Raw genomic sequence first — 13,100 nt, 5'->3', positions numbered from 1 at the left:
TTAAGGATGGGGCTGGTTGCCAGAGGAACCAAGCTTGTGATGAGAAGGTTAGAACTTTCAACCCCATTCCTGGACCTCCAGAGATGGCAGAGAGACTGCTGCTTAATCACCAGTGTCCAGTGATATAATCATGGCTACCTAATGGAATCTCCTTAGGAACCCATAAATGACAGAGTTTGAATGGTCACATGGAGATGCTGGGAAGTGGTGCCTGGAGAGGCAGTGGAAGCTCTGCTTGCACACTTCATCTCATCCATTTGGCTGTTCCTGAGTTGAATCCTTTTATAATAAACAAAATTGTAAAGTGCTTTCCTGAGTTCTGTGAGCCATAGCAGATTATTGAATCTCAGGAGGGAGTCAATATATATATGAATTTGTATGTATAAATAAGTCAATTTATATGTACCAATCTCCCGATTTATACATCAGGAATACAATAGGCCTAGGACTTTTCTTTAAAGTGGGAGCACTCTTGTGGAACTGAACCTTTAAGCTGTGAGGTCTGATGCTCACTCCACATAGTTAGTGTTGGAATCCACCTGAATCAGTAGACATCCAATTGGTGTCCTGAGAATTGGAGAATTGGTTACTGGCACACACATTTGGTGTCAGAAGTGAGTAAAAACAGCTCATATGGGTCATTCTCTTTTCTGAATATGATTTTGAACCTGCCTGTTTTTTTTCTGTAGGTGAGAAAATGGCATTTGTGAAGAGTGGATGGTTGCTGCGACAGAGTAAGTATAGGACATGAGCCCCTTGGTCTGGGTTTAGAGTTGCCTTAGGACTCATCTTTTATTTCTGTGGCTGATACTGCTGACATTTACAAACAAATAACAAAGTCTTATTAATGCTGTTGCTCTGGATTTCCTCTTGCAGATTTTTAGATTTCTGTGAACTATTTTTCTGCACACATGAAGCTTCTTCTTGCTTGCTGCCTTGACAGAAACCAGGGGATAGTAGTCCCTGCTGGTTTTTCTTACTAGTATTCTCTATTATTAATGGCTGACCTGAGGTTCTTAAGTCCACCCAAGCTGAGCTGGTATATTACTATGAAGGTATTGCTTACTTTGTAGGAAATAGCTGTCTCATCTTAGGAATTGAACAGTGATGAGATTCTGAAATACTGGAGTCTTCAATTATAGATTAAGATTTGATCTGAGGGAGTGCGTTTACCTAAAACTGAATTTTTTTTTATCTCCTAAAGGACTCTGGAGAAGAGACTCAGTTCTTTCCCTGTGAGATTGAGTTCATTTTCTTGGACTCGTCTCTTGGGCCTGACAGTCTGGTTTAGGATTCTGCAGTTGGGGCTTTGACGGCAGCTGTGGTGCTTGGCTGGCACTCCCCAGCCTTGTGATCACACCTGTCTGCATTTGGGTGGCTCTCTTCAGTAGTTTTTGCACAGCTCAGTCACTGCCAATCAAATAGATGCTAGATGCCAGTTGTTTATCAATTTGGGCAAGTGCTGTGGTTGCCCTTCTCGGCAAGGTGGGTGCTTGATAGTGGTAAAAGAAACTCGGAAGGCTGCTGTGATGAGCATTCCTTTGATACCTGCAGTGGACATGGGAGATATGGAGAGGCACATGCAATGGAATTTGTGCACGTTTGGCCTGGAATTGGGATCTATAGGAACGAAAGATGTAGCTGTTAGGTATAGATATGGTGCAGGGATGACTTAGTTTTCCTTTTTGGCTGACAAGGAAATGAGAGTTTTGTGAAGTTAAATGCCTAGTCCAAGATTACAAATGAAAGGATGCATTCTGTCAAACTGATAGACTGTGATGGATGCATGCTGGATGGGAGCCAGGCCCTGGGAGTGGATGTGTCCAGTATCTGAGCCTGCCTCTGCATAGCCTCAGGCAGGGAGACTCTCCCACACTGTGGGCTGTAAGGGAAGGTGAATGTTAGAGAAAAGTATACATGAAAGTCTTTCAAGAAAAAGAAAGATATTTTCCAGAAGAGGAAGGTATTACTGTTATTTCTAAATAGAGAGTTTATAGTCCAACATTTTCTAATTGATCTAGCAGTTAGATACTACTCAGAAGGTTTAGATATACCACATGGAGAGTTAAATGCTAGACATATTTCATTAGCTCGAAATTTATTCAGCTTTTGTTTTCTTTTGTGTTTTGAAACTTAAGAGGCAGCGTTCTCAGTAGGAGTGGAATTGTCATCTTAGCGTGTGCTGCCTGCAACCCTGGTGTAGCATGAGTGTTTGTGTAGCCCGGGTCTGCTTCCACTTCCGTTTTGATAGACTGCCCTGGGCAGGCATATGCAGGGATACTTTCGGGGCAAGAGGAAAGGTTTTGTTTCTAATACCTGTGAGTCAGAGGACAAAGTCCTTGCTTTTCCACTCAAAGCCAACATTCCCGCTTTTTTTCAGGTACTATTTTGAAGCGCTGGAAGAAGAATTGGTTTGACCTGTGGTCAGATGGTCACCTGGTCTACTACGATGACCAAACTCGGCAGAGTGTAGAAGATAAGGTCCACATGCCGGTGGACTGCATCAACATTCGCATGGGGCGTGAGTGTCGGGGTAAGTGGGCTTGCCGTGCCAGCTTCTGGCACCTACCCTTCTCCATTCTTGGCGGGGGCGATTCCTCTTTCTTAGCCACTGTGCTCTCATTTACAGATCAAAGAAGGGTTTCATGTAGGAAGAGGTAGCCAGATGAAACCAGACCCCTGATTATAACCCATACGCGTCGGCAGGTTAATTTTCTCCTCTGAATAGATCCATCAGTCCACTTTCTGTTCTCTCATGAAGAAAGTGATGGAGAACTAAGGAATCAGAGTGCTGGGAACCCCAGGAAGGATGGAGCTACTCTAGGTAGTTTAGATTTTGTGACTCAGAAACTGGCTTATTGATAGCAGCTCCAGTCAGTTTCTTAAAAATCTGATGTCTTTCCTGGAGTTACCTCTTATATAAATTTTGAAGGAATAGTTTTTTAATAAGCACAGACTTTTCTAATTAATGGCATATGTGGACTTCTCTGTTTGTTTTCTTAGCTCTCGAGTAGAGTCTGCTGTAGTAACCATTGGTGTTGTAACATCCTGCCCATATAAGTTCTTGAAACACAAGTTTCTATGGACTAGTTGTTGAAATACTTACTTGAACCAGGCTCAGTTATTATAGGCCTTATACTTCTTGGTACACAGATATACTTTATTTCTTTTTATGAGTTTTTCAGTTTGTTTTTAAAAAATACTGATTTTGGTTGTGTCGAGTCTTAGCTGCCGCACGTGGGATCTTGGTTGCTGGGTATTTTGTTGCAGCATGCAAACTTCTCTAGTTGTGGTGAGCTGTAGAGCGTGTGGGCTTAGCAGTTGTGGCGTACAGTCTCTCTGGTTGTGCCACACAGGCTTTTGCTCGGGCTTAGTTGCCCCGTGGCATGTGGGATCTTAGTTCCCTAACCAGGAATCAAACCCCCATTCGCTGCGTTGGAAGACAGGTTCTTAACCACTGGACCACCGGAGAAGTCCCAGAGACACTTGAACATCTGATTTCCACTTCTAAAGCACTGATGTAGTTTGATGCTTCGTGTGACTAAAAGAAGTAAGTATTCTAGTAACTGATGCTCTGCAACGCTTTTCATTGTGCTTATTGTTCTGATGTCTGGCCTGTTCTGTGTGTCATCATATGTGGATGCCCTCTTGAAGAGGCTTACTTGTTTCTCCTACAGGCAGTCGAAATAGTACGGAGTAATGATTCATGTGTTTGGTTCTGTAGGGCAGAATAAAGATGTTTTATAATTACAGTGTTCTGAAGTACTGGTCCTTTGCTTATCTGAGCTACTAAGAAGAAATCCTTGGAGGGAAAAATGGTGTTAATATTTCTGTATGTTTTTTATAGATATTCAGCCACCAGATGGGAAGCCAAAAGACTGTATGCTGCAGATTGTTTGCCGAGATGGAAAAACCATCAGTCTTTGTGCAGAAAGCACAGATGATTGTTTGTAAGTTTTTTCTGATGTGTTTAACTTAAAAAGTACTTTCTGTTTTAGCTTCCAGTTGCAGGAAGGGAAAAGAATAGGAGTTAAGTTTTCCTTTAGGCAGCATAATAAGTGACTTAGAGGTGTGTGAAAGGAATGTTAACAGTGTCTTAGTCTGTATCTGATGCCCTGATGCTTGTGTCTGCCTCTGCAGAGCTGCTCATGCAGTGTGCTGATACAGTGAGCATGGCAGGAAGTATTAGATACCCTGGATTTGTGTTCTTTCCTCATTACTAGACGTGCACTGGATGTTGGGCATGGCTTAAGTGGGTTCTGAAATCTTGTGATTTTTTTGGCTGTGCTGCCTGGCTTGTGAGATATTAGTTTCCTAACCAGTAATGATGCTAAAGCTGAAACTCCAGTACTTTGGCCACCTCATGTGAAGAATTGACTCATTGGAAAAGACTTTGATGCTGGGAGGGATTGGGGGCAGGAGGAGAAGGGGACGACAGAGGATGAGATGGCTGGATGGCATCACTGACTCGATGGACGCTAGTCTGAGTGAACTCCGGGAGATGGTGATGGACAGGGAGGCCTGGCGTGCTGCGATTCATGGGGTCGCAAAGAATCGGACACAACTGAGCGACTGAACTGACTGAACCAGTAATCGGACCTGGGCCCACAGCAGTGAGAATGCAGAATCCTAACCTGTGGACTAGCAAGGAATCACCATTAAATCCTGTTATTTTAATGTCAATGTATTTTTAAATAGCACTGACATCTGTATAGCCTTTTCCCTCTTTTGATGGTTCTCACTTTCATTTGCTATCTCTGAAGAAAGAGTATAGAAATACAAGAAGGAAAGCCCAACTTTATTAATTTTCATCCCAGAACATCCCATACATAGCATTAATGTAGGACGAGAATCTTGAAAACTGATATTTTTTTTTTTCTGTCCACACTCTACCACTACCATAGGTTAACTCTGGACATTTTGAGAATTCATTAACAGAGATTATAATAATATTCCTGTATATTAAAATATTCATATGTATATGACATTTTTATAAAATCCAGCTGGCCAGTTTGTTAGAGTGTCTGACCCTGCATTTTACATATATGCTTATCCTCATTATAGGCATGCTGAACTTTTTAGTTTAAATGCCAGATGTAGTTTCTTTTTTACATTCATATTTATGTTAGTGAATCATAAATGTCACTTTCTGGAAGAGATGTAGCTTTCATACAGACGAATGGAGACATGAACACATCAAGCCAGTTTGCTACTGTTTTATGAATTGGATCTCTGTGTATTTTTACTAGTCATCCTTTGACCTGGGCTCTGTGCTGACTGCTTTATATATGTTGTTTAATCCTCACTTTATAACGTGGGTGATGGTTGTTCAGTCGCTCAATTGTGTCTGACTCTTTGTGACCCCGTGGATGGCAGCACACCAGGCCTTCACTGTCACCCAGAGTTTGCTCTAACTCATGTCCATGAGTCGATGACTCCTGCCTTGTCTTTCCCACATGAGAGTCTGTTCCAAGGAGTCACCTCTTTGCATCAGGTGGCCAAAGTATTGGAGCTTCAGCATCGGTCCTTCCAGTGAATATTCCATGATATTGATTTCCTTTAGGATTAACTGGTTTGATCTCCCTGCTGTCCAAGACACTTCAAGATTCTTCTCTAGCACCACAGTTTGAAGCAACAGTTCTTCGGTGCTCAGCCTTCTTTATGGTCCAACTCTCATGTCTGTACATGACTACTGGAAAAACCATACCTTTGACTAGATGGACCTTTGTTGACAAAGTGAGGTCTGTGCTTCTTAGTACGCTGTCTAGATTTGTCATAGCTTTCCTTCTGAAGACCAGGCATCTTTTAATTTCATGGCTGCAGTCACTGTCTGCACTGATTTTGGAGCCCAAGAAAATGAAATCTGATACTGCTTTACTTTTTCCCATTTATTTGCCATGAAGTAATGGGACTTACTCCTTGGAAGGAAAGTTATGACCAACCTAGATAGCATATTAAAAAACAGAGACATTACTTTGCCAACAAAGGCTAGTTGACACTATGGTTTTTCCGGTGGTCATGTATGGATGTGAGAGTTGGACTGTGAAGAAAGCTGAGCGCTGAAGAATTGATGCTTTTGAATTGTGGTGTCAGAGAAGATTCTTGAGAGTCCCTTGGACTGCAAGGACATACAACCAGTCCATCCTAAAGGAGATCAGTCCTGGGTGTTCATTGGAAGGACTGATGCTGAGGCTGAAACTCTAGTACGTTGGCCACCTCATGCAAAGAGTTGACTCATTGGAAAAGACCCTGATGCTGTGAGGGATTGGGGGCAGGAGGAGAAGGGGACGACAGAGGATGAGATGGCTGGATGGCATCACCGACTTGATGGACATGAATTTGGGTGAACTTTGGGAGTTGGTGATGGACAGGGAGGCCTGTCGTGCTGTGATTCATGGGGTCGCAGAGTCGGACACGACTGAGCGACTGAACTGAATAGAATGGGACTGGATGCCATGATGTTAGTTTTTTGAATGTTGAGTTTTAAGCCAGCTTTTTTGCTCTCCTCTTTGATAGTTAACAAGAGACTCAAACAGGCTCTGTATCAACCTAGAGGGGTGGGATGGGGAAAGAGATCGGAGGGAGTTTCCAAAGGGAGGAGACACATATATACCTATGGCTGATTCATGTTGAGGTTTGACTGAAAACAACAAAATTCTGTAAAGCAATTATCCTTCAATAAAAAGTTAATTAATTTAAAAAAATTCAAGAGGCTGTTTAGTTCCTTTTCACTTTCTGCCATTATAGTGGTATCATTTGCATATCTGAGGTTGTTGATATTTCTCCCAGCAACCTTAATTCCAGCTTGGGGTTCATCCAGACCGGCATTTTGCACGATGTAATCTGTATACAAGTTAAATAAGCAGTGTAGCAAAATAAAGCCTTGCTGTACTTCTTTCCCAATTTTGAACCAGTCCATTGTTCCATGTCTGATTCTAACTGTTGGCTTCTTGACCTGCATACAGGTTTCTCAGGAGACAGAAAAGGTGGTCTGGTATTCCCATCACTTTAATAATTTTCCAGGGTTTGTTGTGATCCACATGGTCAAAAACTTTAGTCAATGAAGCAGAAGTAGATATTTTTCTGGAATTCCCTTGCTTTTTCTGTGAACCAATAGATGTTGGCAGTTTGATCTCTGGTTCCTCTGCCTTTTCTAAATCTAGGTTGTACATCTGGAAATTCTGGGTTTACATACTGTTGAAGCATACTTTGAAGGATTTTTGAGCATTACCTTGCTAGCATGTGAAATGAGCACAACTGTTTGGTAGTTTGAACATTCTTTGGCATTGCCTTTCTTTGGGATTGGAATGAAAACTGACATTTTTCCAGTCCTGTGGCCACTGCTGAGTTATCCCAATTTGCTGACATATTGAGTGCAGCCCTTTAATAGCATCATCTTTTAGGATTTTAAATAGCTCAACTGGAATTCCATACCTCTTCTAGCTTTTGTTCGTAGTAATGCTTCCTAAGGCCCACTTGACTTCACACTCCAGGATGTCTGGCTGTAGGTGAGTGACCATACTGTCGTGGTTATCTGGGTCATTAAGGCCGTTTTTGTACAGTTCTCTGTGTATTCTTGCCACCTCTTCTTAATATCGCCTCCTTTGTTAGGTCCAGACTGTTTCTGCACTTCATTGAGCCGATCTTTGCATGAAATGTTCCCTTGGTATCTCTAATTTTCTTGACGAGATCTCTGTAGTCTTCCCCATTCTACTGTTTTTCCTCTATTTCTTTGCATTTTGTCACTTCAGAATGCTTTTTTATCTCTCCTTGTTACTCTCTGGAACTCTTCATTAAGTTGGGTATATATCTTTCGCTTTTTCCTTTTCCTTGTCTTCTTTTCTCAGCTATCTGCAAGGCTTCTTGGAACAACTGCTTTGCCTTCTTGCATTTCTTTTCCTGTGGAATAGTTTTGGTCATTGTCTCCTGTGCAGTACTGCATCCATAGTTCTTCACGCACCCTGTCTACCAGATCTAATCCTTTGAATCTGTTCATCACCTCCACTGTATAATCATAAGTGATTTGATTTAGGTCATACCTGAGTGGAAGAAAATAGTTTTCCCCACTTTCTTCACTTTAAGCCTGAATTTTGCAATAAGGAGCTCATGATCTGAGCCACAGTCAGCTCCCTGTCTTGTTTTTGCTGACTGTATAGAGCTTCTCCTGCTTTGACTTTAAAGATTTCAATCAGTCTGATTTCGGTATTGACCATCTGGTGATGTCCATTTGTAGAGTCGTCTCTTGGGTTGTTGGAAGAAGGTGTTTGTCTTTATAGCCCTTTGTTCTTAACTGCTCTACTCTGCTGTGTGCTGAGATGTCGTGTGTGGACTGTTCCTTTAAGTAGTAGTGGAAAAAAACATCTAGAACTAAAATTTTAGAATAGTTTAATAACGAAACATGGGAGGTGTTGTCATAGAGGAGGGAGAAGAGTTAAAAATACACTGAAAGACTTGCCTTGTTTGGATTTGAAGAGCTAGGTGAGTCAGAGGAGGTTGTTTCTTAATCTGTATGGGAAAATAGAGGTTTATTAATGTGTTGATTTTAAGCATCAGTTCTTCAGCACTCAACCTTCTTTATGGTAATTCACATCCATACATGACTATTGGAAAAACCTTAGCTTTGACTAGATAGACCCTTTGTCAGCTAAATGATGTCTTATCTGCTTTTTATTATGCTGTTTAGCTTTGTCATAACTTTTCTTCCAAGGAGCAAATGTTTTTTAATTTCATGGCTGCAGTCACCATCCATAGTGATTTTGAAGTCCAAGAAAATAAAGTCTGTCAGTGTTGCCATTTTCCCCCCACCTATTTGCCATGAAGTGATGGGACCGGAGACCATGAGCTTATTAGTTTTTTGAATGCTGAATTTTTAAAAAATTAAATTTATTTTAATTGAAGGATACTTGTTTTACAATATTGTGTTGTTTTCTGCCAATTATCAACATGAATCAACCATAGGTATACTTATGTCCTCTGCCTGTTGAACCCCCCCCTCCTGCCTCCCTCCCCATTCCACCCCTCTAGGTTGTTACAGAACCCTGTTTTTAAAACAGTTTTTTCACTCTCCTGTTTTACCTTCACCAACAGGCTCTTTAGTTCCTCTTCACTTGCTGGCATTAGGTTGGTATCAGCTGCATATCTGAGGTGGTTGATGTTTATGTTTCTCCCAGCACTCTTTTTTTTTTTTATAAGATTTATCTGCGGCTGTATGGCGTCTTTGCTGCCGCCCCGGGGCTTTCTCTAGTTGTGGAGAGGCAGGTTACTGTCCAGCTGTGGTGCGCGGGCTTCTCGCTGCAGTGGCTTCTCCTGTGTGAAGCATGTGTTCTAGAGTGCTGGCTCAGTCGCTCCACCCGTGGCATGTGGGATCTTCCTGGAGCAGGGATTGAACCCATATCTCCTGCATTGGCAGACAGATTCTCAACCACCGGACCACCTGGGAAGCCCTCTCCCAGCAGTCTTGACTCCAGCTTTGGATTCATCCATACCAGCATTGTGCCTAAGTTAAACAAGTACGGGGGACAACACACAGCCTTGATGCACTCCGTTCCCAGTTTTAAGCCAGTCCACTGTTCATGTCCAGTTCTAACGTTGCTTCTTGGTCTGCCTGCAGGGTTCTCAGGAGGCAGATAAGGTGGTCTAGTAGTCCCCTGTCTTTAAGAAATTTCCACAGTTTGCTGTGATCGACATAAAGGTTTTAGGGTAGTCAGTGAAGCAGAAGTAGATGTTTTTTTGAAATTCCTTTGCTTTTTATGATCCAGTGGATATTGGCAGTTTGATCACTGATTCCTCTGCCTTTTCTAAATCCAGCTTGTACATATGGAAGTTCTCAGTTCATGTACTGTTGAAGCCTAGCCTGAAAGATTTAGAGCATTAACTTGCTAGCATGTGAAATGAGTGCAATTGTATGGCTACCTTAGAATGGCTGTTACAAAAAGACAAAACATAAGTTCTTGGGTGAGGATGTGGAGAAAAGGGAATCCTGTGCACTTTTGGTGGGAATGTAAATTTGTGAAGCCACTATGGATAACAGTATGGAGGTTCCTCAGAAAAACAAAAATAGAACTAACATATGATTCTGAAATGCCACTTTTCAACATATGTTTGAAGGGGATTAAATGGTTGTGTTGATGAGATAGCTGCACCTTGTGTCTCTTGCATTAATCATAGTAGCCAACACATGGAAGCAGCTTAAGTGTCTGAAGAATGAATGAATTGATAAAATGATACATATACACACACACAGACTTGCACATGTGTGAGCAGTGGACTGTTAATCAACTATGGAAACAGAAATGCTGCTTTCACAACAATATAAATGGATCCTGAGGGCCTTATGCTAAGTGAAGTAAGTCAGACAAAGAAAGAAAAATGACTGTATTTCTCATTAATGTGAAGAATCTAAAAAAGCCAGACATGACTGAACAACTAAGACTTTCATTTTCATAGAAGTGGAGAGTAGAATAGTGTTTACCGGTGGTTGAGGGAAATGATGAGATATTGGACAAAGGGTATAAGCTTCCAGCTGTAAGATGAGTAAGTTCTCGGTATCTCTTGTACAGCAGTGGTTATAATTAATAGTTCTGTTTCATATACTTGAAAGTTAAGAGAGTAGATCTTAAATGTTATCACCAAAGAAGTAAAAAATTAATCAGATGTGTAGGGGTAGAGGTCCCTTATTGTAGCAATCAATTATGTCATATGTGATTCAGATCATCATACTGTACACCTTAAACTTAATTTGTTATATATCAGCTTCTCAAATACCAGCAATATTTTTAAGTGCAAAATATTGCTGACCTTCTATATCTCATATGTGGAACTTTATGTAGCCATTTAAAAAATCAAATATTAATAGATCTGTCTATGTAACATGACCTGATAAATATAGGTTTCAGTTCACTTCAGTTCAGTTCAGTCTCTCAGTCGTGTCTGACTCTTTGCGACCCCATGAATCGCAGCACACCAGGCCTCCCTATCCATTACCATCTCCCGGAGTTCACTCAAACTCACATCCATCAAGTCGGTGATGCCATCCAGCCATCTCATCCTCTGTCGTCCCCTTCTCTGGACCACATAAAATAAAGTCTGTCACTGTTTCCATTGTTTACCCATCTATTTTCCATGAAGTGATGGGACCAGATGCCATGATTTTAGTTTTCTGAATGTTAAGTTTTAAGCCAACTTTTTCACTCTCCTCTCACTTCATCAGGAGGCTCTTTAGTTCTTCTTCACTTTCTGCCATAAGGGTGGTATCATCTGTGTATCTGAGGTTATTGATATTTCTCCTGGCAGTCTTGATTCCAGCTTGTGCTTCATCTAGCCCAGCCTTTCGCATGATGTACTCTGCATATAAGTTAAATAAGCAGGGTGACAGTATACAGCCTTGACGTATTCCTTTCCCAATTTGGAACCAGTCTGTTGTTCCATGTCCGGTTCTCACTGTTGCTTCTTGGCCTGCATACCGATTTCTCAGCAGGCAGGTGAGGTGGCTGAGAACCCCACGAACAATATGAAAAGGGCTAAAAGTCTGTTATTAAAACAAGGTTTTTCAAAAATTCTGATGCCACCAGGTTTGAGATGGATGTTGGATTGCCTCAGATAAAGTACCTTTTTTTCTTTTTCTTTTCTTTAGGGCCTGGAAATTTACACTCCAGGATTCCAGGACAAACACAGTAAGTTACTAATGGCAGTCACTTACAATGTTTTCTCATAGTCTTGCTGTAAAAAATGGGAGAATAGGAGAGTGAGAAGGAAAATGGCAGTGTTTTTTGCCACTTGGCCCTGGATGAGCAAGCAGAGATAGATAGGCTAAGTTTCACTGACAGCTGGATTTTGGAAAACATTTTGGCAGGAGCCAATCTAACACAGGTACGTTAATCCCAGTTTTATTTTTTAGAAATGTCTGTATCTCACAAAGATTTACAGCACTTTGAATTCTGCTGTGGTTTGCAGAGAAAGCACAAAAGGGATTACAGGGCCCTTTCCATGTATAGCATCTCAGCCTGTGAAATAGACATTTTTGAGTCTTGTGCTTGTCTCTAGTTTCTTTTGACTTTAGGAGGTAACTGAGACAGTAAACCCCATTTGTAGAGGATAGTGGTACCATCTTTGTGTCTGTCAGGGAGTAAAAGGCAGTTCCCTCCATGGTCAACATTTTCTTTCATTCTTCAGATAGGATTTTATTTTTTCCTTTATTTCTCTAGGAGGAAAAGAGATAGATGGAGCTTTTTAAATGATTTGTACAGGTGGGAAAAGAAAGTAAAAAGACTTAATATTGAAATGCTATTTTTTACTACTTTTGTTAGCTCAGGACTATTCTTCCCCCTAAGCTTACTCTGAAACTCCCATTACCTTTTCTCTGATGAAAATCCTCTACTCGAATGAAGTTATTTAGTATTGATGATTCATATAGTTAGGGACAAGAGCCAAGGTGATTCTCTATGTGGATTTTTTTTAAAGGAGCGCATATATTTTTGTTTTCCACTGAGGGGTAATTTAATGCAAGATTGAAAAAGTTTTTAATGTAGAAACCAGGTTGTGAGTACAGGACGTATCCCTGCCTGCTACATTTTAGACTGTAGGATTTTTATTTGTGAAGAAAAGTCTTGTTGAGAGTGGTATCACATCTTTTAAAGGGCCTGGGTAACACTGGAGGCTCTGTGGCTTTCTTGGGCAGTGAGAACTCTTTTACCTGCTACTGGTGACTGAGGAGGACCAACTCCTCTTTAATTCAAAGGACTCTAAATGCAGGGTTGGGGGCAAGGAGAAGGTCATCTTGCTAGTCATTGCTTCTCAGAGAGTTGTTATATTTCCCCTTCAAAGATTACTTTTTGGCCTTTAATTTTTTTTTTTTTTTTCACAATTTCTCTCTTAAGGCTTACGTTGGCTCAGAAGTCATGTATGATGAGACAGCTGTGGCTTCCTCTCCACCTCCTTACACAGCATATGCTGCACCGACCCCTGAGGTAGGGAGCCGATCTTCACTTTACCGAATCCAACTGAGGGAAACTTGGGGTCTCTGTGCTACCATCCTTTAAAAACTAAAAGAAAACTTTGAGCCAAACAGTATTAGAGAAATTAGAAATGTACTTGAAACCCTT

At 41.2% G+C, this 13,100-nt stretch overlaps 1 protein-coding gene across 2 annotated transcripts in view; it reads left to right on the top strand.

Moving 5' to 3' along the window:
- PLEKHB2 (pleckstrin homology domain containing B2) overlaps positions 1-13,100 on the top strand; it is a 48,782-nt gene that overhangs the window by 13,458 nt on the left and 22,224 nt on the right. For both annotated transcript variants that reach the window (XM_005675826.3, XM_005675825.3), the window contains exons 2-6: positions 690-734; positions 2,381-2,533; positions 3,848-3,950; positions 11,633-11,672; positions 12,876-12,965. In XM_005675826.3, coding sequence (XP_005675883.1) covers positions 698-734; positions 2,381-2,533; positions 3,848-3,950; positions 11,633-11,672; positions 12,876-12,965 — 423 coding nt within the window. In that variant the 5' untranslated portion in view covers positions 690-697. The remainder of the gene's footprint in view (positions 1-689; positions 735-2,380; positions 2,534-3,847; positions 3,951-11,632; positions 11,673-12,875; positions 12,966-13,100) is intronic.

The sequence above is a fragment of the Capra hircus genome, chromosome 2 (genome assembly GCF_001704415.2).
Source record: "Capra hircus breed San Clemente chromosome 2, ASM170441v1, whole genome shotgun sequence".
NCBI classification, from domain to species: domain Eukaryota; kingdom Metazoa; phylum Chordata; class Mammalia; order Artiodactyla; family Bovidae; genus Capra; species Capra hircus.
Note: the sequence above shows the minus strand (reverse complement) of the source record. Positions and strands in the feature narration are given on the sequence as shown.